The following is a 27,535-nucleotide window of genomic DNA, read 5'->3' on the forward strand; positions in this document are numbered from 1 at the left end:
GGAGTTTCAGCGGATTACCCGGGCCTCTCACACACATCACATTCACAAACACACGTACAGAGGAATTTTATACAGTGAGTTTTTTTTAAAATGCGAACATAAGAGTTTGCATGCAATGTAATTTCCCTTTGCTCGATTTAAAAAAAAAAACACATCTATGTATGAGGTGTGCGCAGTTCACATTCCCAAATTGCGCAACTTGTGTGACTATGAACAGCAACTCTATAGTCTTTATGATGAAGAGCACTCGGTAAGATTTTTTTAAAGAAGTCATGTGAGGCCATAGCAACTTTAGGATGCATTTTTCTTAAACTTACGATACCTTGACCTCACAGGCCACGCACTGACACCACAATTCATTGTGAACCAACCTTCAGTTATTTGTAGGTCACATGGAGGTAAAAGATAAGAGGAGACGACACCAGGCTTGTGACGTGCATTATGAACTAGTGTCAGTAGGCGGAGTCTATGGTCATAAGCGCGGTTTAGACGCTACGATCTTGGCTTCGATAAATCGTAACGATCTGATTGTTCAATTTATCGTTCAATAAATCGAAAGAGTGCGTACTGTTTACATGTAACGATTTCTTGTTCTAATCTCATTGTCGATCACGGTTTAATACAGTTTTAATTTTTTTACTTTTCCACTTGTCTTTTGGTTCTGACTTCTGTCCACTAATATAAATTATACTCGCATTTTATTGCTTACATTGCTTGCTTACAATAGAATCTTAATCTCGATTATGATTTATGAGTAGCCATGTGTCGCTAAATATTTTTTTTGGGTGGCCAAACTTGATCGCCACTCGCCAAATGTAAAACGTGTGCGCTAGAGACAGTCCAAGTAGCCCAAATGGATACAAAAATGGTTCACGTCGGCAACATTATTCACAAATCGTAGCGATAAATCGCTGTTATTGTTTACACGTTCCAATTTATCGCTACGATTCGCAGAAATTGAAGCCGGCCGCCATCAACCATCCAATCCAATTCCAATTCCAATAAATCGCTACAATCCTCTGTTCACACGCAACGATAAATCGTAACGATTCGATCGTAACGATAAATTGTTACAATTTATCGTAGCGTCTAAACCGCGCTATACCAACATGGACGACACGCCAATAACAATAACACTTGGAAATACTTAATCGTCAAGCACCAATTAAACTAATATAATAGCTGCCAGCTACTGACAATACCTAGATGACATTTGTGTCACACCAATATGGCTAATCTGCTGTCGCGCGGTAACTGTCGTGTCGTCTCCCTACTTATTGTACCTCCATGGTAGGTCATGTGCACCTGGTATTCTACTAATTTGATCTATTCAATACATAAATGAAGAAAATAAGAAAATAAATAACGCAAACAATTACAATAAATGTTCGAAGTGTCCTCCTTGACATTCTAAGCAATAACCTAACCGATTTCGTAATTAAAACTCCTATGTTCGCATTAAAAAAAATTCACTGTATATGTAAAGATGTGTAACAATAAGTAAAAATTTCTTTGTAATAGTTTTCCGTTTTTTCAAAATCTCATTTCGCTCTTCTTGTAATTTGTTTGCTCGATCGATAGAAAGCCTCAGTAATTTAATTTCCTCAACCCGTTTCTCCTCCACCAGCATACGTTTTTGAATACCATAGAGGCTCCTACTTAACCATAGCCTTTTCAGTTTTGCCATTCAAAGTACGCACTCAAAGTACGCACATGCTTTTGAAACTGATGCAGGCAGTGTTGGGATCTCTTTGAACAAGTCTTCACTTGGATTGCATGCAGCAACTGCTAAAAAAAACTAAAGTTATGAACACCGTAGGTACCTACATGTTTTGTATTAACAAATAACTGAATCTGGCTACTCGAAATTGTTTTGGCGACGTTTATTGTTTTATCCTTCCTATAGATTTCGTCCATTTCGGAGTAATATTCCCAATGTATGGCTCCACGTCCGCTTTTTTTTGCTTGTATCTCTGATTTTCATATATCTACTCTTGAGGTTTCCTCATTTCCGGTCTGACATGTCGATAGTAATTTCATAATCCCCTTTTAAAAGGTTTTCTTTGATTTTTGCCAACATATTCTTTTTTTTTCTTTTTGGGGTCTCCAAAGGTATCTTTTACTTCTACATAACTGTCGATAAGCAGTTTTGCTGTTTGTTTATTCCACTCAAAGTTTCCTAATCAAGAAGCTGTTATGGCATATACTTTATATGAAAAAAACCCTAAATCATACCTAGAAAAAGCGGCAGAGCACCTCGGTATGACCTTACGGGGCCATTGGATTTAACCCATTTTTAATAGGCTTGTTACATAATATGGTATCTCCGTCAACTGTGAAAAGTTTGAACCGAATCGGCCAAAGCATTTAGCAGTTATCGTGTTCACGGACCAACGGGCATAATACGACTATTTACCATCATCGGCTTGTCTTAAAAATAAAATGTAACTTTTACTTCTGTTCTTAATGTTTGAATACATACCCTTTTCATCATTTCTGTTTTTGAAAATAACGTATTTTAAATACAATTCGTTCTAAGCTTTTATTGTATTAAATTGTCCTTACCTTCATTTGATGGCCCTGCAATTTCTTGAGGATACTGACTTACTCCTTCTTCTGTTTCCTTGCACTGAATCTGCTGCACATTTCTAATAAAGAACTGTTTAGCTATCAAATTTAAAGATATAAGACAGTTGTTACCTACTAGGTTATCCAAAAAAATTAAGAATTTTACTCGCCATTTTTTAGTCGTACGTGCACGTCAGCTTCACATGAAATTTACAAAATTCCACCATTTAACGGTTCACAAATCTCCATCTGACACTAACCATTCCACACAGTGTACACCGCTACCCAGAAAAAGCGGTCGCCGAAATACGATTCGTATGGAGTAGCAGCGCGTTCTTTGAAGCGTTAATTGAGCGAGTCATTCACCAGATGTTTAGGTACCGCTAGCGAAGCGCTTCGTCTGGTGAACACTGATCCCGTTTGTCGATTTAGGAGTTGACGTTGCTGCTTTGCTGATTACTGCTTTTCGGTGGCTTGCCGTCTTTGATCCACTTCTGACAGTTTCTCAGTCGATGGCCGATAGCTTGGCAGTAGTTGCATTTCAACTGTCTGTCCTTAAATGGCTTGTGAAGCTTTCGATAGTTCTTTTTCCATTTCTTAGGTGGACCGTTAACCTGTTAGTGTTAAGTGACGTAGTAATGTCCAAGTTTTACACTCTTTTAAGCTGGGAGAGCTTTCTTTTTATACTGGATCGTTTGAGGTGAAATTGGATCATTCTGTCGAAAGGTACCGAATTCCTGTTCCGGTCACATGTCTAATTTTCTAATCCGAGATAGTCATTTCTAAAGCAGAAGTTCAAGAAGGCATTAGAGATGAGTGTTTTTATCAAGTAATACACTTTACCTTTTTTATTTGTTTAAATTTAGAAAACCAGCAGTACTTTTTCATCTTTTGATGATGAATATTCCCTATAGTAATAGTGGATACGAGGTAGTGAATGCGAGATTTATCTCTAATGTCATACGTAATCTACTGAACAAGGACCATAATCTTCCTTGATTCTCCCTTGTTTTCATCTCATCACAAATGTAAAGGCATTAGACGTGAGTATAACTGACCTACTTAACGAAAATTACAAATTTGCCACTTTATTTTCATGCGCGAAACCACTTACAGTTGAATAGGATATGGCATACCACAATAAACGGAAAGACAAGTGCTTACTCCAAAACTTCTCTGAGTAGAAACACCGGATGCAGTCCACCGCCATATACACACAAAGCTTGCGATACCATTCGATTCAACCATAATTACGGCAATTAGTTTTTATGCGCGGCGTAATTGTGCTGAAATAGATAAAATTTCTTTAGAAAGTGAAATGGCACGTCGATTACCAAAAATTCCGGTGCAAATCAAATAAATGCCTTACGCATTGCGGAAGTACATTATTTCCGGATACGTTATAAAGCCCCGTCAAAATAGCCGGTAATAATGAGGTGGAAGTGCTTAATAGGGGACGGATAGGAGGTTTAACAAGCCAAAAGAGAAGGATAAAGCGTAGGATGTCAGAATTAATTGATCGCATGAAACACGAACGGGAAGGAAAGTGGTGATAAAATCATAAACGGGGCAACCCTTAAATTATTAATATTCTCTTTCAATATTTACGCACGCGGTGTTTACAATATGACGTGTTTGTTTAAGTTATTAAACTACAACATTTCGATGCAAACGTTAAAAAGTCGTATAAAGATATCGGCACATAATAAGGGTATTAACTGAAATTAAAAAGTATGCAATATTTTTTATTTTGATGTCCCGTTAGAAATTTATGGGATGACCCAGTTTTCCGCGTATGCTTTTTGTTTGTAATTGCTGTTCGTGAGGGATGTTATGGTTTTTGTAAGCGCTGACTGTGATAGATTTAAAATATTTCAGTTTATCGCGATTGTTTTATTGAAAGCGGGACACTGAGACTATAAAGTGTGGCGTTCCTTACGGCTATACGACACGAAGAGTACATTTTTCAATTTTTAAAACAATAGTAAAATCCAGGTCTTATGTAATTTTATATAATATGGTAGTTGATGTGCAATTTTTTTAAACTCTATTATTGTAATGAATTTCGTAGTTACAAACCAACATTTGTGTCCAAGTTCAAGAAATGGAATAAAAATTAACAGAAAAGATGTGTCAAAGTAATAGATTTTACTTCACTTTGTTCCTACGGCAACAAATATGATAAATACCCCACTAGTCATCCAACGGTGCATATTGGGGAAGAAATTGGTAATTCGGAGGAGGTTGGACTAAGCAAAGAGCAACTTACAATTAACAGCACCAAGAGGTCAATATCAATATACGATTGAGAGTAAATTATCAGTATTTATTTTTTGTTAATTTTATACATGTTTTATTTTCCTACTCTTTAGAATCCCACTTACCAGAGGTTAAATTTTATAAATTTACACCTACTGCAGTTATTTTCGATAAGTAGTGTCATTTTACTGACGAGTTGTGTATTAAATTTTACCCGAAATCATTTTCATATATAATTTGATTAATGTCAATCTGTCAGTGATGACAGGAGTTATTATAAACATTTAGGGTACGTTCCACTTAACGCCCGCTACGATCACGACCGCGGTTTTATCGTTCCACTAGCTTAGAGGGGTGGTGGGCGAAACCTTAATTGGAACGCTTGATGTGATTATGGTGTGACATCTGACGTGTGACTGAACAGTTTTCCAACATGGATACCGCTAACGTTAAGGTGATTGTAATGCGTAGAAAATACGAAAGTGAAGACTCGTCAAGTTCTGATGATGAGTGGGAATTTGTGCTACCTAAATGTAAAAGGAAGAAGCGTACACTTCGTCCGCGAATTCCCAATTACGGCTATATTATCGACCGCTTTGCGGATTATGAATTCAACAGTCCCTTTAGGTTGGTAAATATTAGTTTTTCAGTACCATTATTGACACATACTAATTCTTCGTTTTCCACAAGATGACATTACTTCTTGTTAATAGAATGTTGAAGACAACTTTTGAATTTCTCTTACAAATGCTGAGGCCATTCTTAATAAGAGTGGTACAAGGATCTCCATTGATACCACCACAGCTCCAATTGATGATTGCTATTTGTAAAATGACAACGATGGACTCCTACAGATCTGTCTGTGATAGATTCAATCAGGGCCGTAGCCAGATTAGTTACTAAGAGCGGGCAAATAAATCTACAGAGCGGGCAAGCGAAAATAAAAATAATTTGCTGGGTTCTGACGAAGTAATTCGTTTTTAGCGCAATCCACGAAAGTGGAGCGCTTATGACTTCACATTTCCGTCCGGCTGCGTGTCGTTCCGTACTATAGCTCAGTCCCTAGACCTCGTATCGACTATCAAAAATTAACTTTGGCATTCATCACGTGTTATAGCTCTAGATTGGTCAAAATTATTATGTAGCACCAATTTTGTTGGGAAAAAGATCAAACTCGATTGCTCGATAACCAAGGAATAATACATGTTTATTTTTGGTGACCAAAATATTTTTATCAAAGGATGTCAATATCGTTATTTATGCATAGATTCTCTTGGGAAATTCAATTGCGCAATGCCCAAGAAGTGGTCCATGTGTATTTTTGTTAACAAAACATGCCAAAATCGTTATTTATGTACCGAGAAGAACTCGTATCGACTTCTGGTTTTCGCTATAAGAAAGCTTATGGTTCCAGATGGACAAGTATCAAGAATTAATTTTAGTATCCATCACTTTATTGCCCAATATCCATCTAAATCCTTATTTATCCACCAATTTTTTTTGGGAAAAAGACCAAACTCGATTGCTCAATCCCCAAGAAATGTGTGTATCGTATCGACTTAAAAAGTTGGAGGTCATTTGTAGATCTCTCCTCGATCCTTTCGATACAGTAACAGTTGGTGTGGTGAGCATAGGACTTTGATCACATATTGTTATGGTGGACATTCTGGTTCAGTTCATGACCAAAGAGCGTTTCGGCAATTGGAAGTAGCCAACTACCTGAATGATGCAGAAAAATTTGCAGCACTGTCTGCCTATGTCAAGAGTGGACTTAATGGCGGAATATGAGATAGCGGTGTGTGGTCCACAATATTTGTATATTAAGAATTGATGAAATCGAAGTTATCGCCATACGCCCAACTCCACAAGAAAATGGAAGAGACCATCCATCTCATATGAAGGAAAACAGAATGCTTCCGGAATCGCTAAAAGGGATTTAACATTTTTTCTTATGTGCAGAAAAGTAAAATACTTTTCAGCTAATTTTTTTAATATATCTAAAAAATTGTTCATCCATTTCCATCCCTTGCTTGTGCCGTTCGGCTTTCTCTTTCCCTTCTTCTTGTTTCTGATCCAAACGTTTTTTCAGTAAATCATACAGCTTGTCTGCATTTGCCTCTCTCTTATATATAGTATCTTTAAAGTGAACAATTTATGAAATTACCAGAACTAATTCCTCACTACCTTCGATGCTGCTTCTCACTGATAGTCCACTTGAGGACGCCACAGCAACATGTGAGCACCAAGCCCTTTTGCAAAATATTTCGTCCATTATCGGAAAAATATACCTAATATTAAAATTAAAGTAGAAACTTAGCGTAAAGGTAAATGTGTTTTAATACCTACAATTTTTCTTAAACCTCATAAAACTGCCATGTGCGCCTATCGTTGCCCGAAATGTTGTTATGGTCTTTCACACTTTTGTACGTCTTCTTTAAGCTGCGTAACTTCACCGCACATTGTGACCCTGTAATTTTATGTCCCTTTTCCGCCATCATGATGGACACCTCTTCCCAGAATTTCTTGTGGGAGTGCTTTCCCAAAAACAACTTCTCTTCGTGGCATTTGTATATTTCTAGCAAAAGTAATACTGCTGCAGTAGACCATTTAAGTGAATCGGGAGGCATATTCTGAAATGTACATTGCATTTGAATTTATTTAATAATCATTCACTAACGTATACTTACTCTCATTTCCATCAATCGTGCCAATACCATTTATTTGAGTCTCATTCGAATTGCCTCTGATAGCATTTTGCAGCAAAGTACGAGCCCTAACACAAAAATGTTTTTTTTCTTAAAGTTTGAATTTTTCTTTTTTTCGGTTAAAAATCCTGATTTTGTATTATAAGATATTTAAATATATTGCTTGTACATCAAATTAACAAATATGTTTTCAATTAAAATAATATTAAACTATATACGCAAAATAATATTCATAACAATATTTAGCTGTTCATAAGACACAACAGTTACCGCTACGCTACCTCGTAGCGTATCGGTAACAGTTGGGGTCTTATGTCACGTTCCCTACTTTGCATCGAGATAGTATAAATGGAGACCACGATACACTTACAACGGTATGCTCTTGCGCATCTAGCGTGACGTCACGTGCGAACAAAACCACAGAATATAGAGCAAAATTACGCTTCTTAGATCGACAAATCACACTGATTTTGTGTAGAGATCGTCGCGACGGGTATTTCTGGGATTTGGTGATCGTATGAAATAAACTCGAATCAAAAATATTGGCCCTAAACATGAAGTGCGGCTTTTTCAGTAAATATTATGTAATTAATGCTTTATTAAAAGATCGAATTTCTCTTCCGTTTCCCTTTTATTTTGATTTTCATTTTACGTGGTAGTTTTAAAGTAGGTAAAGCATCAGGTTTTCAAATGTCCGCTGTTTTTAAAAGTAGGTTTAATTAAGGAATCGTTCCCTTAGCGGTGCTTCAAAACGGCTGGCTTCAACATGTTCAGAGCAAATACCGGCTATAGAATTAAACAGCAATGGAAAGACTTAAATACACCACTTAATATTAATGTAACACCATTTTTCAAGTTAATTTTGTCCTTACGACGACTTGCAACAATCCATTTTTGAGAAAAGTTTTCAATTTTCCGAAATCGAAAGTATTTTATTTCCGTTCCTTTTGTTTTTCTATTAGAATTGCCCCATTGAGCCACTACAGAACCTGGCATTTTGGAAATTTCACTAATGATTAATTATTAGCTATCAACAAATTAACGGTAAACCTCGTAGATACAAGATACAACTTATAAGTTGCAAAACTGTCACGCGTGACATGTGTACTACTAGATCGGCCCTGGCGTAAACATTTGAATTTTGGCGCCACATGTTCGCAGGTGACGTAATGCGCAGTAGAAAACGCGTTTGAGAAAAATAATGAGCATACCGTGTGTAAGTGTATCGTGATGGAGACGACATCAAAGGCGATTTCTGGCGAGAAAAGTAACCTTCAGTAAGACCGCTTTCAATTTCTGGCGAGTAACTAATGACGTCACGTCACACTGTAGTATGCTAGAGTAACCACTAACCAAGTAACATGCCCTTACCTACCTTCAACCTGGAGTAAGCAATAGTAAAGTTAACTTTCTAACCTCAATTTGTGAGGTTGGTTCTTTTATTTATGTTTACATGTGAGTAGTGAGTTTACATTAGTTCTTGGTTGATAGTTACTTTATATTCTAGATTACTTATAGGTATAATGGATAATAGTCTAGAAGATGATGATACTTTAGTGGAGGTGAAGTTCTTAATTAACAATGAAATTGTAACATTTTCGGATAGTGGGGTGGTTGCAACAGCACTAAAAACAGGTAGGTTAATTGCTTATATCAGTGAACCTCAAAAGGCATGTGTTCGTATAATACTAAAACCACACATAACAGAAATAAACACATTTTGTTTGTAGATGCCAATTTTGTGCTAGAGTACATATCAAGGGCAATAGAGGAAGGATTTTTAGAACAATTCGGTGTATGCAAAGGCACTTCAATTGCCGACATAGATATCTCTCGAATTTCTGGTATGTAGACGTTTATCCATTACGATAAGCATTATAATATACTTACAAAACTCCATATAAGGAGTGAACCGTTGTTACGATCAATCTAAAAGGATATGTCACTGTTTCTACAGATCAATCGTATCGTATATGGGACCCTTAAGGCAAAATAATTATAGTTTTTAGTATATTAAAGCTATCGGAATGAATTCAATTATACCATAATGTTTACAGATGAAACTCCTGAAACTATTGAAACCGCAGTCGCAGCTGCTGAAACCGACCAAGAAATCTGGAGCAGTAGAGGGAAACCGACCGACCTTGATAGGCGTGCTACAGAATACATGTTGGAACTAAGGAACTCTGCAAAATTTCAAACTTTATTTGCGGACAAAAAAACTGTAAAAATGTCTATATGGGGGAAAATTGCAGAGCTTCTAGGTAGTGCTGGATTTCCCCTAAATCCTAAAGAAGGAGGGAAAAAATGCTATCAAAAATTTCAGAATTTGACCAAAATGTACATAAATTTTATAAAACATGTAAAAACAACAGGAGGTGAAGCACGGGAACCACCACCTCATTATGACCTATTACATAACATTTTGGGTGATAAACACAAAATAACATTAGGGCATATTAAGGATTCACTGCAATTAGCAGATACTCAAGATGAATTAAATGTAATCCATCAACCACAGCCATGTGCAACAACTTCCCAGCAACCACTCACCCCCACGTCATCTTCCTCCCGATCACAGACACCCACATCATCTTCCCATCTACTCGAATCCTCTACCCCATTATCAAGATCCCATACACGACACCTAGATTCTCATTTCCATAATATACGTAAATCGGTAAAACCACCCAAAGCAGATGTCATACAAACATTATTGACGATGCATAAGGAAAACATTGATATGCAAACTTCCCAATTTAAGGTATTAGAAAACCTCATGACTACACAGAATAAATTGTTAGAGCAGCAAAATGCCCATAAAGCCACAATAGTTTCGTTATTTGAATCAATGGTTAAAAAAACTACAAGAAAAAGAAGAAGACATTCTAGTGATAGCGATGATGATGATTAAAAAATTGTTTATATTTTTATATGTATATCTATTCAAGCAAAATCAGTATTTATAATTTTTTTACAAAGGAATTAAAGAGTTTGTGATATCAAATCGCGTTTTCTAGTCCCTTCACGATCTCTACGGCCAATATAAGTATCACAACTATCATGTTCACTTGATGTGACATCTACTTCATATATATCACAAGTAAACAAGCAAAAATTATGCAGTATACAACATGCGGTTATAATATCAATAGCCTTTTCAATGGTATATACATTAACAAAATTTAAAATCCTCCAACGGCCTTTCAACATGCCGAAAGTATTTTCGATTACAACCCGTGTCACACTATGTGCGTAGTTGTGTTTCCGTTGCAGCGGCATAATTCCAGTGTTCCTAAACCACAACAATAAATACCTATGTGCAATTATTTGTATTTGTGTCTACCTATACGGAGTTATTAACCATGACCTTAATGGATATGCGGAATCTCCCACCAAGTGGTATCTACCGTAAAACAGATTGAAACAGTTAGTTTCACAGATTTTTCCCAAGTCCGATTCTCTAAGTATCTACAAAACTATTAACAGCATGATTGTAGGTTTGCATAAACTATCTTACTCGTGCATCATGCACAGATCCTGGATAACCAACAGAAATATTAGTAAATAATCTGGAGGAAATACACACTCCTTGAAGGGTAATGGAATGGCAAAACTTGCGATCCTGATAACTGTCATGCTGCTCCTTGGGTATTTTACAAGTTATGTGGCAACCGTCAATAGCACCAATCACATCTAGGAACAACATATTACGCTGATTGCTGTGCGGTTTAAAAATGTCCTTACCTGGATAATTACAACGCTGTTGAAAATCATTTGCAATTTGTTCGCAATCTTCCGCATTAGGCCACTTAATATTGTAAAGTGATTTATAAATTCGGGTTCGATTTATATCAATATTTATTAAACAAAACTAAAACACTATAAAAACCGCACAATTTATATCGATTATTATATCACACACACTTCGCAATTTATATTTCCGTGCTCGATCTCGTTCGATAGTAGACTAACTCCCGCGATGTTCGGTCCGCAACCATTTATACACGCAAGCAATGTAAGTCCCGAACATTCTAGAATACGCGTAGAAAATTCCAGAACGCCAAAGGCGACGTCATGTCTGGGGCATTTCCGTTACACTGCCCCCTTCTTAATTCTGGACGTCTCGTTCAGAAACTGCGTTAGTATTACTTTTTAATGCCTCGTGTCGGAATCTGCAGTCAGAGCCTGCTCGACAAACACCTTTCTTGAAAAAGTAACAGTCCACAGTTTTGCGGAGGGTCGTCCCCTGTGGGTTGAAGCAGCATACTGTAATTCGAACGCTAGTGTTTCTAAAAATCACTTCGATCATGGTTCGCACTATCTTCCAGTCCAACCCATCTAAACCACATCCAATCTTCGGGATCGCCAAGCTATTTATGTCATAGTATGCCATGAGTTTCTTTAAGCTTTTTAAAGCAGACCAGAGGTTTTCATAGGTGGGTTTGCCTTCTGACGTTTTCTTCGAAACCAAGTAGAACAAAGAGCGTTGACTATCTTCCAAGCGCAGTACTTTACCCACTCGTGGTCTTTGCTTTATCAACTCGTCTATTCTTCCAAATCTTTTCCGGAATACGGAAGCTATACCTTTACTCATGCGAAGGTCTTCGGCGACACAATGGGCGATGGAAACGTTAACCGGAAGCTCAAAAATATTTTGACAAATTTCCTGAGTAACGCCAAATCGAGCTTTCTTCCGCTGGGCGTAATTTGACATAAAATCGTTAAAGTTTGGCTCGATCCCAAAGCTGCGTTCCTCTTCTCGAATACCTCTAACTTCTTCGTTGTTGTTGGATCCGGCATATCGTGCGAGTCGATTAATGTGGACAACTTTCGGTTTTCGGTGGTTCATTCTGATACGATATATCACGTCATTTATTTTCTTGATCACCTCATACGGACCTTCCCATTGTCTTTGTAGCTTGGGAGAAAGACCCCTTCGTCTCTGTGGATTGTGCAGCCATACCAGATCTCCAGCTTCAAAAGTTTCATTGACCGAGCGGAGGTTGTATTGATTTTTCATGCGATCGCTGGCAATCTGAATATGACTTCTAGCCAAGTCGTGAATATCGTTCATCTTGGCCTTTAGTTGGTCAACATAATTTTCACCTGCGACATATTCTTCATGGGGTTTACGCCCAAACTCGAGATCACATGGAAGACGTAGTTCACGACCCAACATAAGGCAGGCAGGAGTCTGACCCGTGGTCTCGTTGACGGCTGATCGATATGCCATAAGGAACAGGTGGAGGTACTGATCCCAATTTTTCTGATGTTCTGCCACGACTTTTGAAAGATATTTACCCATCGTTCGATTCATTCTCTCCACCATTCCATCTGACTGAGGATGCAAAGGTGTTGTTCTTGTTTTATTGGCTCCTACCAATCGACAAACATCTTGGAACAAAGCCGATTCAAAGTTCCTTCCTTGGTCTGAATGGATTTCTATAGGAACACCAAAACGTGTAAAGAAATCCTTTACCAACACTTCTGCAACTGTTGCTGCTTCTTGGTTTGGAATGGCGTAAGCTTCAGTCCACTTTGTGAAATAATCCATAGCGACTAGGATATATTTATTTCCGCCATCTGTCTCGGGAAACGGTCCTGCGATATCGATAGCAACTCGTTCCATCGGACTACCAACGTTATACTGCCTCATGGGTGCCTTCTTCTTGGAAACTGGTCCGTTTCCAGTAGCACATAACTCGCATTTTTGACACCATCGCCGGACATCTTCTTTACGGTTGACCCAATAGAATCGCTCACGTACCCTTTGCAACGTTTTCGTAATACCAAAGTGTCCTCCGGAAGCGCCGTCATGCAATTTTCGCAATACTTCCGACACTTTGCTTCTAGGTACTACTAATTGCAGCGTCGATTCGGTGCCATCTTCACTTTCAAGGGTCCTATACAACAGGTTGTCTTTCAGAGTCACGCTATTCCATTGGCCCCAATAACTCTTTACTTCAGGACTTGTGGCACTAATGTCTTGCCAGTCTGGTCTTTGTCCGTGGCGCATCCAATTCAGAACAGATTTTATACTTGGGTCGTTTTCTTGGGCCGTTTTGATTTCGCTTGGCTTCCACTCCTCACTCTCTACAGTTGTTCGCCGCAGATGGCCAATCTTGTCTTCTATTTTAGAACAATGTGTGCAGTTGTCCTTGCACGGTCTTCTTGACAAAGCGTCTGCATTATTGTGAACTTTTCCAGCCCTGTGTTCAATGTCGTAGTCATATTCCTGAAGACGTTCTAACCATCTTGCCACCTGTCCTTCTGGGTTTCGGAACTGCAAGAGCCACTTTAGCGCTGCATGATCTGTCCTTATCAGGAACTTGCGGCCGTAAAGGTACTTATGGAAATGTTCGCATGCCTTTACCACACCCAGGAGCTCTCGCCTAGTCACACAATAATTCCTCTCGGGTTTCGACAGTACTTTGCTGAAATAGGCAATGACTCTTTCCTGTCCGTCTTGCAATTGAGAGAGAACAGCTCCAATGGCGGTGTTACTGGCATCGGTATCTAGCACAAACTTTCCCTCATTTCTGGGGTAGCCAAGGATAGGTGCGCTAGTAAGAGCCTGCCGGAGATGTTCGAAAGCTCTTTGACAGTCTTCACTCCATTCGTACTCATTGCCTTCTTCTGTCAACTTTATTAATGGTTTGGCAATGTTGGCAAATCCTTTCACGAATCGTCTATAATAGGTGCACAAACCGAGGAAACTTCGAATCTCGTGCTTGTTCTCAGGAATCGGCCACTCTTGAATCGCTATAATCTTCTCTGGGTCAGCTGTAACACCATCACGAGATACGATGTGCCCCAAATATTTAACTTCTTTTTGGAACATAAAGCATTTCTTGGGACTTAGTTTTAAATTGGCCTCTCGTAATCGTCCAAACACCTCTCTCAGGTTCTTTAGGTGTTCTTCAAAAGTTTTTCCTACGACAATTACATCATCCAAATATACCAGACATGTCTGCCACGTTAGTCCCCTTAGAACTGCTTCCATAAGTCTCTCAAACGTCGCGGGGGCATTACACAATCCGAAAGGCATTACTGTGAATTGCCAAAGTCCAGAGCCTATAGAAAACGCGGTCTTCTCTCGGTCTGTCGATTCCATCCCCACTTGCCAATAACCACTCTTTAGATCGAGTGTGGAAAACCATTGGGCTCCAGATAAAGTGTCCAAGGTGTCGTCTATTCTTGGCAGTGGATAGCTATCTTTCTTGGTGACCGAATTTAACAGACGGTAGTCAACGCAAAATCTTGTGGAGCCATCCTTCTTCTTTACAAGCACTATCGGTGATGACCAAGGACTATTCGATGGCTCGATGACACCTTGTTTTCTCATGTCTCTAATAATCTCTTCCGCTTCGTCTCGTTTAGCCAATGGGAGTCGCCTTGGCTGTTGTCTAATCGGTTGGGAATTGCCAGTATTTATTTTATGGGTGACTATGCTTGTCTTGCCCTTGTCCTGGTCGTTTACCGCGAACACATCTCGGAATTCCACAAGCATATTTTTCACCTTTTGTCGTTGTCTATTGTCCAAATCTGGAGTGTTTTTAATGACCATATCTATCAGCTCTCTTGGATACTTTCCTTTAGATAGATTTTCCGATTTCACAGAGCGAATAGCCGAGATGGGCACACACTGTCCAACTGCAGTTCGTTTGCTTAGCTTAACAGGACTATCTTTCAAATTCATAATTCGAATCGGAACGCCATTTTGAACTTTTACCAGAGCCCTAGCCACTAGAAATTCCTTTTGGTTTAGTGCTTCGACTATCCGTAGGCTTCCCTGGCGACAATATCCATCTAAAGTGGTCATTATAATTTTTTCACTAAGTCCGGGTATAATGACGTCATGAGTGGTTAACAGGCGGATGACATCTTCTTTGTCTTCATGGAAAGGGAGTTCTTCATCGCCGACCTTTAACACGCCCTTTTTCACGTCTAACACAGCTCCGAGTTTCTTAAGAAGATCCATCCCCAAGATGAATTGATCAGAAATATCAGCAATTAGCACCTGGTGATTGATGGTGGTCTTTCCGATGGTGACAGACATTTGTATTTCTCCGTGCGTTTTTATTCTTTCACCAGTTGCTGTTTTTAACTGCACGGTCGAAGATGAGATCCGAGAATGATTCTTCAATAACTCTGGTCTTGCAATAGTTCTTGTTGCACCTGTGTCTACTAGCAAGGATCTGTCTTCTCCATTAACTCGGCCATCGATGTACAGGCTCAGAACTTTTCCAGACGACGTAATGTTTACAGTGAAGATCGGGGCTTTGTTTCTGCAGGTCGACGATAGCCCCTTCCTGTCGACCTTTCTTAGTTTTCCGGCTGCTGTAATGGTTTTTGGCAGTTGCGGCGAACGTGTCCAATCTCGCCGCAATTCCAACATCGTGGTTCACGTTTCTTTGCCAGTGACTGTATTGCTTTATTGACCTTTTCTTCCACTACTTTACTGACCTTTTCTTCAAAACTTTCAGAGCCACCTTCCTCTTCGATGGTTCTTACCCGGCTCTCACTGCGAGGTTCCACCATACGTACTCGCGCACTTCCATGACTAGCTTTCTTGGCGGCTTCGAATTCTAACGCATGGGCCAAAGCTTTCTCAATTTTGTCGTGCCTAGCCAGTCTCAAAGCCTGCTGGGCATCTCCATCACGAACGGCATCGATAAATGTTTGTACAGCCAGTTGATCAAGAAAGCTCTCCGGTGCCGTAGGGTATGCCAATCGAATCAGTCTAGCGATGTCCGCTTCAAGTTCCTGCAAACTTTCTCCAGGTTTCTGCATTCGGTTCTTGACTTGGGCATAGTAAACTTGCTGAAGGTGTTTATCGCCATATCGCATTTCGAGTCGCGCTACTATTTGTTGGAAGTTCTGTTGATCCTCGGGGATGGTCCTCAACACATCCAGAGCATCTCCTCTCAGAGCAAGAATCAGGGCTGTAGTAATAATACCTCTTGTTATCCATTCCTCATAACAAAGTGGCATACGAAAATGGCATTTCCTTTGCTTTTGCAATACAATAAATTTGGTCCACTCAGGAACGGCTTTTAATAGAAAATGCATTACTATGTGCACACTTGTGGTCAAAGTATCATCTATACAAAACTCTTCTAATAATGCATTCATCCACATACTATTATTACTTAATATCGACATAGGTACAAGTAAAAATTACAACAAAAACACAGAAACAAAACAAGGTTATGTTATGCCTAACTTTCGATTTTCAGGTGATCTTACTTCCATATAACCAATTACGTCATTAACGGTGATGTAATAGGTAACTTCCAGCATACTGGTACATACTCAGGTACACGTAAGTTACCTCGCAAGAAATCACTTCAAGTGACCAAAGCGGGACCCGGTCCGCCATATTGTTACTACACATCCGTCATCCGTCAGATTTTGTGTTGTGTTGTGATTTACGAATTATTTCCGTAATTATTGCGGTCTATTTATATAAATTGCGTTTTATCGACAAGGTGTGTTGTGCTGTGCGGAGTTGTTATGCCCGGGATGGGATTGACAAAAAGAAAATAACTGGAATAACTTTTCATAGGTAAGTACAAACACAATACAGGCTAGTATTGATAGAATTTCAGCATTTAGTTTAGGTACCTACTTACTGTCAATTTAATCACGATAAAGCCGACCTATGCATATTGTAGGTACCTATTATGCACCATTTGTCAACTTAACTTTCACAATTCAATTGCACCAAGAAAAGTTAGGTATAGGTACTTAGTCATTTGATATTTACTGATAGCTTTTAAAACTACCCCATTCGCACCTACACAAATAAACTTAAACTACTTAAAGTTATATTTGCTTCATTCTGCGAAGTTCTAAGATTTCCATAAATAGTTATGTGTTTTTACAAAGTATGTTGTCTAGTTATATTGTATTAGGCATTCGTTTTCGTTTTGGTAAACTTTGTTAATTTCAGATTTCCCAAAAATGATGATCGTTGTCAACTTTGGGTTGATTTTGTCTCTCGGGCCAACTGGAAACCCACAAAACATAGTGTTATTTGCTCAAGACATTTTTCTGAGGAAGCGTTTGATAGAACATCAAGGTGTTACGTCCGCCTGAAACAAGATGCGGTCCCTACAATACATGTAGATCAGGTAAGTGAATAAGATTGTGCAAATAATTTAAGGCTGTGATTTGTGCACCGACTAGACTGTGCTTCCAAAAAAACATCATTTTTGACAACAAAAAAAATGTGTTATTTGATAATAATGCATGTTTAACTTCAAAATCTTAAAAATGAAAAGAAGGATCAAGTGTTGCCTTATTTGTAAGGACTGTTGACTTTGACTACAACTGCAAAGAGTTTGAAGTCTTGTTTTCTCTTAATATCCTCTATATTTTTAAGTACAATTGTATATCTAATACTGCATAGGTATTCTTATTGCAGGTTATTGAATCACCACCCGCAAAAATAAGAATACTATCAAATGTATTATTAAGACCAGCATCCACTCAATTGATTCCCGAATCATTGTCAACACACTCAGCATTGTTATCTTTATGGGATGAAGCTGATCCTTCGATGTCAACTACTACTTCAACTGCAAACACCTTTCAGCCTGTAGCCATAAGTGGTGCGCCCTTTGTTAGTCCCTTAAGAACAAGCCCAGATAGTAAGGACGTTGTTTCTCCAAGAAAGAGGAAAATGTTGAATAAATTGCAAAGCGTAACAAGAACAAGCAATGCTAGAAAAAAGAAAATTGCCTTACTCAGAAAACAAAATGAAAGAAAGAATAAAAAAATTTCCGACATGAAATCGATTATAGACAATTTGCAAAGCAAAAAGATTTTTGGAGGAAGAACCTTTAGATTTGATTTCTAGGCTAGCTGGGCCCCAGGAACTGTATCACAGGCAAATTCAAAAGGCAATGAAAAAAAATGCCGATAAAATATTCAGAAGGTCTAAAGGTATTTGCACTAACTTTGCATTATTATTCCTCTGCTGCGTACAAATATGTCAGAAGGACATTTAATACTTGCCTACCCCATACTAGAACTATAAGCAGGTGGTACCAAAGTTTAAATGGTTTACCTGGTTTTACCAGTGAGGCATTTAATGCTCTACGACTAAAAGTGGCTGGCTCAAAAAATAAAATAATCTGTTCTCTTATTATGGATAAGATGGCCATTCGTCAGCACGAGGAATGGGTTCCAAGCCAAGGAAAGACATACGGATACGTCGATATGGGAACAGGATCACAAGAGTCTGCAATTGCAAAAGAATCACTTGTATTTTTGCTCACTTGCATAAATGACAATTGGAAGATACCGGTGGGCTATTTTTTATCGCTGGTATTAAAGCTGAACAAAAAGCTGGCCTGGTATTAGAATGCCTTAGAAAATGTTATGATATTGGGGTCATGGTAGTAAGTTTGACATTTGATGGTGCTCCTACAAATATCAGTATGTCTAATCGGCTGGGTTGCATTATGAAGCACACCGTCTTAAAAACCACATTCAAGCATCCATCTTGTGATGAACATGTTGCTGTGTTTTTAGATCCCTCCCACATGGTTAAACTCGTTAGGAATACATTGGGGGATAAAAAATCATTTCTTACGGGAAAATCCAGTGGAAGTATTTTACTCTTTTACACAACCTCCAGGAAAGTGAATCGTTTCATTTGGCTAATAAACTTAGGGCAGCACATATAGCATTTAAGAAGCACATAATGAAAGTTAGGTTGGCAACGCAATTATTTAGTGAAAGCGTGGCTCTTGCGTTTAAGTTTTGTAATGAAGTGCTAAAACTGCAACAGTTTGAGAATGTCGGTCCAACAATAGAATTTACCGAACGAATAAATAATCTGTTTGACGTTTTAAATTCCAGAAATTTGTTTCAAATGGGATATAAAAAACCTTTGTCAGAAAACAATTTTACCGAAATATCACTGTTTTTAGACAACGCGGACAATTATATCGCAGGTTTGAAATCTTCGAGGGATGGCCCATTGTTATTAGAAACTGATAGACATACAGGTTTCTTAGGTTTAAGAGTGTGTATTTCAAGTACCAAATTTCTTTTTAACAGTTTGATTACAGAAAAAAAACTTTTGAAATTTTTGCCTTTGTATAAAATATCACAAGACCACTTGGAATTATTTTTTTGTTCTATTAGGTCTCATGGTGGTCATAATAATAATCCAACAGCCAGGCAATTTCAAGCGGCATATAAAAAACTGCTTGTTCATGTAGAACTGAAAGAAAGTTTTCATGGAAATTGTATTCCACTCGAAGAACTTTCAATTTTAAAGTGCAATCCCATCCAACACATTAATTTCACATCTACAGAATATTTGGTATATGGTGATAATTTGGAGAACTCTAATCAAGTTGAAAATGATCATGATTATTTGCCTGATCCGATATCACTATATTCAAAGTACATTATCACTTATATAGCGGGATACGTAGTTTATTATTTAAAAAAAAAATTGATCTGTGTAGACTGCATAGAGACTTTAATAAGCGATAATAGAGATTTATTTCTGTTTTCGTTTATAGACTTAAAAAACAAAACCGGTTTACAATATCCATCTGAAGATGTTATAAAAATTTCAATAAAATGTGAGCAATATATAAAATGTAAAATGTTAACCTCTCTGCCAAATTTATCCGCTATTAACCATATAAAAAATAATATTTTAACGGAGTTTATGGATTCTGATGTATTTTTGTGTTTAAATAGGCATAGTTTTAGTCAATCTGTTTTCGATAATCATAGGATTTTGTTAATTAAAAGCGTTATAGATAAGTACTTAAATATAAGGATGATTTATTTAGGTAAAAGTAAAGCAAATAAGGCAATGAGCATCAGACATCAAAGCAATAAACTTATTGTTTAAAGGTCAATAATTTATATCTATAGTTTATCCAACAAAATTTGCGATGCATCATCCGTCATTATTATGGTCCAAGAATTTACCTACCTCTTATCTCAATGTAGTAATCTTTCAATACACTTCAACTACAGTGATAGTTTACTTCCTTTCTTCTAATAGTTACAAAGATTACGTAATAGTTTCAGTATTAGATATTGCTTAGCAATGCAGCATTACAACGGCGTTATTAAATTTTTTGGCGTGCATCGGAAATTACGAAGGATAATCTCTATAACTATGTACCTATATATGTATCTCTGTTGTTGAGAAATTAAATTCTATGTGTATCTTGCACTTTTTTTTATAATCGTTCCATATTTGTAACACATTATTACATTTGGTAATTAAGCTTAAAAACAATAATAATAAAAATAGGTCCCATTTTAATAGTATTGTTTAGATGCTAAATAGCGTCTCCATTTATACTATCTCGATGCTACTTTGACATATGTAGCGCTACTAAAAATGGCCGACTACTACTACTAAAGAGCGTAAAAGTAGCGACGTAATTATAAGACGTATCGGTAACTGTTCCACAACAGTTGTGTCTTATGAACGCGCCCAATGTAAAAAAAATAGTAAGCCATGGAAACCATGGAAATCAAAGTGACATTTTAATTTAAATCAGTTCACTGAATCTGTTTTCCCAAAAATGTCGCGCAGTAAAGCAACAAATAGTGCCATCAGAAGTTTAATCTTAAGATTGTTTCATCAAGGGAAGACCTTTCGGGATATTGGTAAACTAATAAATGTTGCGAAATCTACGGTGGCAGACATTGTAAAAAAGTATGGGGAAACGGGTTCAATTGAAGTTTTAAGAACTGGTGTTGGTAGACCACGTAAGGTCAGTCCAAGAATGCAAAGATCTCTTGTACGGATTTGCAACGCTGGTCGTCGAGCTACCGTCCGGGACATAGCAAAATGGAATGAAGAAACAGGTGAAAATGTGTCACGAGAAACTTGTCGAAGGTGGATTCATAAGTCTGGATTACATTTTTATAAGGTATGTGCCGTTAAGGGCATATTTAGTCATATTTATTCAGCACAATCTTCGCTTTAGGCAGAAGAAAAGCCGTTGCTGACTGAAAAACAAAAGAAAAGACGATTAGTATGGGCTAAGGAACGAGCAAAATGGACATACGAGCACTGGAAAAGGATCATTTTTAGCGATGAATCAAAATTTGATGTCTGTGTGGGTGACCTCCGATCGCGTGTTATCAGAAATAAAAATGAAGCATATCATAAAGACTGCCTAAAGAGAAAAGTAAAGTTTCCATCAGGTGTAATGGTATGGGGAAGCATGTCTGCTTTCGGTGTTGGGAAGCTACATTTTGTAAACGGTACAGTAAACGCTGAAAAGTACCAAAATATCCTTGAAACCAATTTGTTACTGTCACTTCAAAGTTTATCACCTGATGGAAATTTTACTTTCCAACAAGATGGGGCGTCATGTCACACGGCCAAGGCGACGAAAAGATGGTTTGAAGAAAATGATATTTCCGTCCTTGATTAGCCTTCCTGTAGTCCCGATCTAAACGTGATTGAAACCGTGTGGCATAAAATGAAGCAACATTTAAGAAATGATCCACAGAGAAACATTCCCTATTTGCGGATAAAATTACAAAACATATGGGATGCTTTTAGTGCAGAAGACTGTGTAAAGCTCGTTAGAACTTTGCCTAGCAGAATAAATGCAGTTATTAAGACAAGAGGAGATGTAACAAGTTATTAGTTAAGAACAAAATTGTTAATATGCAGTACTAATAATATACTTAAATGTCTGATATTAATTAAACATGATTTTTAATCAATAAAAATAAAAATTAAAACTTTAACATAATATTAGTTCATGTCCGAACATTTTTGTGTTAGGGCTCGTAGTTGCAGAAGCTAAGTCTACATATGTATTTTGATCAAAACATGTCAAAATTGTTATTCATGCATCAAAATCGCAAGAGCATTATTTCGATACCCAATACATGAATTTGATGCATTTTAGCGACCACATGGATTTTGCTCAAAACATATCAAAGTTGTTATTCTTGCACCGAGATCGTTAGGAAAAAGACTAACAACATTATTTCAATGCCATAGACATGAATTTAATGCATCCTTCGCGACCGTATGTATTTTGACCAAAGCATGTCAACATCGTTATTCATGCACCAAGATTGTTGGGAAAAAGACTAAGTGCATTTTCTCAATGACCAAGAAATGAATTTGATGCGTTTTGTTGACTGTATGTATTTTGCAAGGTGAAAATAAATGGTCGTTAAAAAGTAAAGGTAATACTGAGGATCCTTCAATATTTCATTGTATCGGTTTATTGACGAGCTCCTAGCGAGTTTACAATTTTGCGGTGTCTGTCCGTCCGTTAGCACGATATCTCGATAACGAATGGACCGATTATGATAAAATTTAGTAGATGGATTCTTTATCAAATTTGTAGATCGGAGTTCGTGAATTGGCAATGTAGCCCAAAAAATAAGGAAGGCTCTTTTGACATCTCCGCGAGTTATGAACCGAATTGCATGAAATTCAATATGCTTATAGCTTTAGCGATATAAAACGCAATTCCAAAAATTGAGCCTAATCGATCAACATTCACAGCGCCCTTATCGCATCTCGACCGTTTATAAGCCGAATTGCAAACTATGGAGGGATTTAAATGAAATTTGATACATAGCCACTTGGAATAAAACCAAATTTAACGCTAGTTTCAAAATTTGGTTTTGCGCATGCGCAGTGCCAACTTTCTTATTTATGCAGGCATTCAAATGAAATTTGATACATAGCCACTTGGAATAAAAGCAAATGTAGCGCCATTTTCAAAATTTGGTTTTGTGTGTGATGTGCAGTGCCAACTTTCTTATTTATACAAGCAATTAAATAAAATTTCCGGAAATTTCATACATATACACTTTAAATAAAAGCAAAACTAACATCAAGTTTAAAAATTGGTTTTGCACATGCTATAGCCATACCCAGGAGCTCGTGTTGTTTTGTTTGTTTAGTGTATTCATTTCATTGTTTGCAGCATGGAGACGGAGGAACTTGAAATTGAAAGAAAAACAATAAATGACGCAGATGTAATTGAAAGTGGACGAAGAATTTTTGACCTACACTCCTTAATTCAACACCTTTCAAAATTTGGTAACCATGAATCGGTATACGGATGTTCAGCAAACAACATGAAATTTGTGAAGGAAGTAAGAAGGAGACTTTCAACAGATTTACACTTCAAATGTGATATGTGCCAAAGCAATGAGAAAATATCATCTGATCCGAACGGCAATAATAACATGGACATAAATGCAAACATGGTAATGTTAACATTCTTAGATCAGAATTATTTATAAATGTACTAGAAGAGGTAGTAGTATTCGCAATTCGCATAATAGAAATTGTTGTTCTGTTTTAAATTTGAATATAATAATAGCAGCTAAGTATTTATTTTTTCTACAAATGTCAAAAAAACCTGTCATTTTCTGACGAATTTCGAAGCGTTGCCCTTGACAACGTGCGCGAAATCGTCAACAGTGAAAAAAGTATTTCGCGCACGTGCCAAAGTTGAACTTAAACAGCAAATTTAATTAACAATCGGTTCAGTTGTAGAAAAAATATTGTATATATATTGTATATAACGCTAGCGCGAAGTTATTCGCCTCGTCAAAATACCTTCAGTCTCAATGCGCGAAATTGAACTTCGCGCTCTTGTTATATAAATAACTATTTTAAACAGGTATTTGCGCCAATGTGTACCGGACAAAGCTTTACACAAATGGAAGAACGGTGCAAATTATTAGATATTCCAACGATGTCATCCAGAAAATTCTTTTCATTGCAAAGGAAAGTCAAGGAATCCATCAAAACGTCTGCAAGGAAGAAAATGGAAAATGCTGCAAAAGTAGAGAAAGAAGCAGCGCAGGAGGCTGGATTCATAGACAGTGACGGAAATGCTGAAATCACTGGACGGAACTTTGGCGAATGTAATTTCAGCTCCTTGTCTGGTATGGTATGTAGGACGTAGGTAAACGTACGTTGAGAATATTAGTAATTCCTCTTATTTATTAGGCCTGCATTATTGGGTACCATACTAAAAAAATTTTATACATGGGTGTTCGGAACACATTTTGCATTATCTGTGATAAATCTACCAATTTATAAGAGGATGCTCCTGACCACGTTTGTTTTAAAGCCGATATCCTCGCAGAAGGATTCAAGCAAAGCATTGAAATGTATGGTTTGAAATACACAAAAGTAATCTGTATGTATTTTGTACACAGTTATATCGAATAACAATTGTATATATGTATAGTACCCACTATACTTAGGTTGTGGTTGTAATGTCTGCCAATTCTTATTGAAATTCAAGTAGCTGCTCTTACAAAACCTTGATATTTGGAACAAAAGAAAACAATTTTGTGTCATGAATTTTAAAAACTACCCGGTGAATCCAAACAACCACTTACTTCTCTTTTTTACATAGGTATTTACTATACTGCATTTCTTTTTCAGGGGATAGAGATAGTAGTCTTATGGACACTTTACGGAAATCTGCACCCTACGCACTCCAACAAATGATTGAAAAAATAGAACGCGTCAATCATATCTGCAAAAATTTTTCAAATAAATTAAAAGAATTGACAAAAAAGCGCATTAACAATCAAGGCGAAGTACCGGTAACCATGCGAAAGTTACTGGAAAACAATTTGTCTCGTCTGCGATGTGGAGTCTACACGGCGATCACGAAGAGGCACACTTTAGCACAAGAAAATAGTGCCAACCGAAGTCATGAACAAAAACAATTAGCACTAGACATAAAAAATTGACCCAATCACGTGTTTGGTGACCATACAAGATGCGCGGAACAAAGTGTCAGGTAGCTAATTTTTTAATTAATTTGTTATTTATTATATATTGTTAAGAAACTATGAAATAACATTGATTAATTTGATCTGACATAACGAACTTGCACGAGAAATACACAGATACTATTTACATCTATTTATATAAATTTCAAACTGAATTTGAAAAAAATGTTACAGGCTCTACGTATGCCCGCGAAGGTTTCTGTAAATGTGAGCGAGGTGAGGCGGCGAAACCGAGGTTATGGCCCATTCAGGAGGTGGACATTTAGACGTGGTGAGGTGGCGCAGCGGCCAAAACCGAGCAACAATTCACAATTATGTGACTGTGGAAGAGGTCTTAACCTGTGCCTCAGTCCAAAAATTAGCCGCCTGCGCAATTTAGTTTCTATCAAAAAAAATTTCGAAAAACTGTCAAATTTTGACGAAAAATAATAAAATAATATGTCAAATAAAAAAATAAGTACTTTTCAAGTACTCCAAATCAGTAATAAAATGTGCCATTTAAAAAAAATGCAAGTTTGATATGCCATAATGGAATACAGCACGCCCATGGTGTTCAAAAATATTTTAGAAACATACCGGCGGTAATTGCGTATAATTTTGCTCAAAGACTTTTTTCGGTATCTTTATGGTAAAGGAATTATGATCCGAGGTGTCTTAGGGGCTGCACCCTGTATATTACTCCATATTTAACCCTCGGGCGACTTACAATCCCACGGGATCTGCTGCCCTCGGCATGAATATCGCCTTAATGTGTCTGATATATAAATAACTATTGTGTTACACAATAGTAGATATATAAGTCCGATTTCAGCACCCTTTCAGCTTGAACTCTGCGCATGCGTCAAGTTCAGTACCCGGTCGATCTATGCAGGACTAAACTTTATTGCTTAGGTGGTTCTTGTCAAAACTAAAATGGTTCTGATTTGAAACGGAAATAAGCCTGTTCTTCAGAAACACGTTGGTTAAACAGAAACCGATTTTAATTAGCAGACCTATCTCTGTTAGCTGATCCGCTTCTGCTCAACCAACCTGTTTCTGATAAACAAATCTGTTTCAGCTCAGAACCATTCTAGTTTTGAAAAGAACCACCTACGCAATTTTAGTCCAGAATCGGGCGAATCTATCCGTTCATCGTAAGTTGCAATATGGACGATTCTTGTCTTCTGGTTTTGATAGTTTAACTTCGAAATCGGCATACATTTTTACAGCATTTCATTTGACTTGTTTCCTGCTTTCCTCTAAATATTTAAGTGCGGGCTCTTCCATCCAAGGTTCTAATATGTTCTCTACTAAAATTTGTGAAACGTTGAGTGTACCTAACAGTACCGGTTGTTGCTGATTCAAGAGCTCAAACCAATTTTGGAATTGTCTATGATCATCATCTTTGAAGCAGCTTTTAATTGTGGTTGTTAGTGATTTCAGCTAGATCTACACGGTGATATTACATTATAACATATAATTGTGGAACACTAAAGGATAAAAATACTGCTTCTCCAATCTGTACATGTTTAATAATTTAAGTAATCGATAATACTGTTGCTATAAATTATGAACAACAATAAATAAATAATCATGAGATCTTGTTTAACTTCAAATAAACATGACATTCACCTAAGTGTCCCTCTTCCCATTTGTTTTATACTTTAATAAAGTTCAATGAAAAGTGGAAAGTGCTTGTCGTACAAAGCTGAAAACAAAACTCTGAATGCGTGAACTTTTCCTATGACATGAATATGATCGATATTGCCCCACAGGCGCCAAAGTCGTCTATTCAATAATAGAAAGCAGCTTTGAAACGTTACGTCCGGCGGAGTTTTCGACAACTCCGGAAATGTAAGAACTTTATAAGTAAGCTGAATTTTCCGTTTCTCTCAGAATGATTTATTGACACAACTGTTATTTCACCGTTTACTTGGTTACTTTAAACAAAAAACTATCTAGTTCTAGTCAAATCGAAACTTGATTTTCAGGGTCCATCGTTGGGGATATGTAAGTTCACCCAGTAATTGAAAGCAGTTATTTTTAAAATCCCATTTTTCCTTGCGAAATGAAATATTTAAACATCTGGTTAAAATTCCGGGCATGCATGGAATAGCCGCTGGACTCTTTCGAACAAGTTTGCCTTCTTTCTTTGCAGACGACGTAATGAGCGAGCTAGCAAAACTTGCCCTGGTTTTCGAAATACTTACAAGTTATAATGTCGA

The 27,535-nt window shown here is 37.4% G+C and overlaps 1 protein-coding gene and 1 long non-coding RNA gene across 2 annotated transcripts; one reads left to right on the forward strand and one right to left on the reverse strand.

Annotated features, from left to right (window-relative positions):
* The first annotated feature begins 5,253 nt into the window (after positions 1–5,253).
* Positions 5,254–23,824, forward strand: LOC116159570. The gene is made up of 2 exons (XM_031472582.1): positions 5,254–5,454; positions 23,495–23,824. The coding sequence occupies exons 1-2, from the start codon at positions 5,261–5,263 to the stop codon at positions 23,814–23,816; spliced, it is 516 nt and encodes a 171-aa protein (XP_031328442.1). The 5' UTR covers positions 5,254–5,260; the 3' UTR covers positions 23,817–23,824.
* On the reverse strand, positions 10,645–11,350 carry LOC116159571. The gene is made up of 4 exons (XR_004143007.1): positions 11,280–11,350; positions 11,053–11,228; positions 10,879–11,011; positions 10,645–10,827 (listed from the first exon to the last, which is right to left on the reverse strand). It is a non-coding gene; the product is annotated as an uncharacterized LOC116159571 (long non-coding RNA).
* Positions 23,825–27,535: the final 3,711 nt, after the last annotated feature.

The sequence above is a fragment of the Photinus pyralis genome, unplaced genomic scaffold (assembly GCF_008802855.1).
Source record: "Photinus pyralis isolate 1611_PpyrPB1 unplaced genomic scaffold, Ppyr1.3 Ppyr1.4_LG1, whole genome shotgun sequence".
NCBI lineage: Eukaryota > Metazoa > Arthropoda > Insecta > Coleoptera > Lampyridae > Photinus > Photinus pyralis.

What these genes read in the sequence shown, in the direction of transcription:
- LOC116159570 (XM_031472582.1), top strand. Translation starts at nt 5,261, where the DNA reads ATGGATACCGCTAACGTTAAGGTGATTGTAATGCGTAGAAAATACGAA. An exon ending in GAATTCAACAGTCCCTTTAG is followed by an intron (nt 5,455 to 23,494) that starts GTTGGTAAATAT and finishes CATTGTTTGCAG; the next exon opens with CATGGAGACGGAGGAACTTG.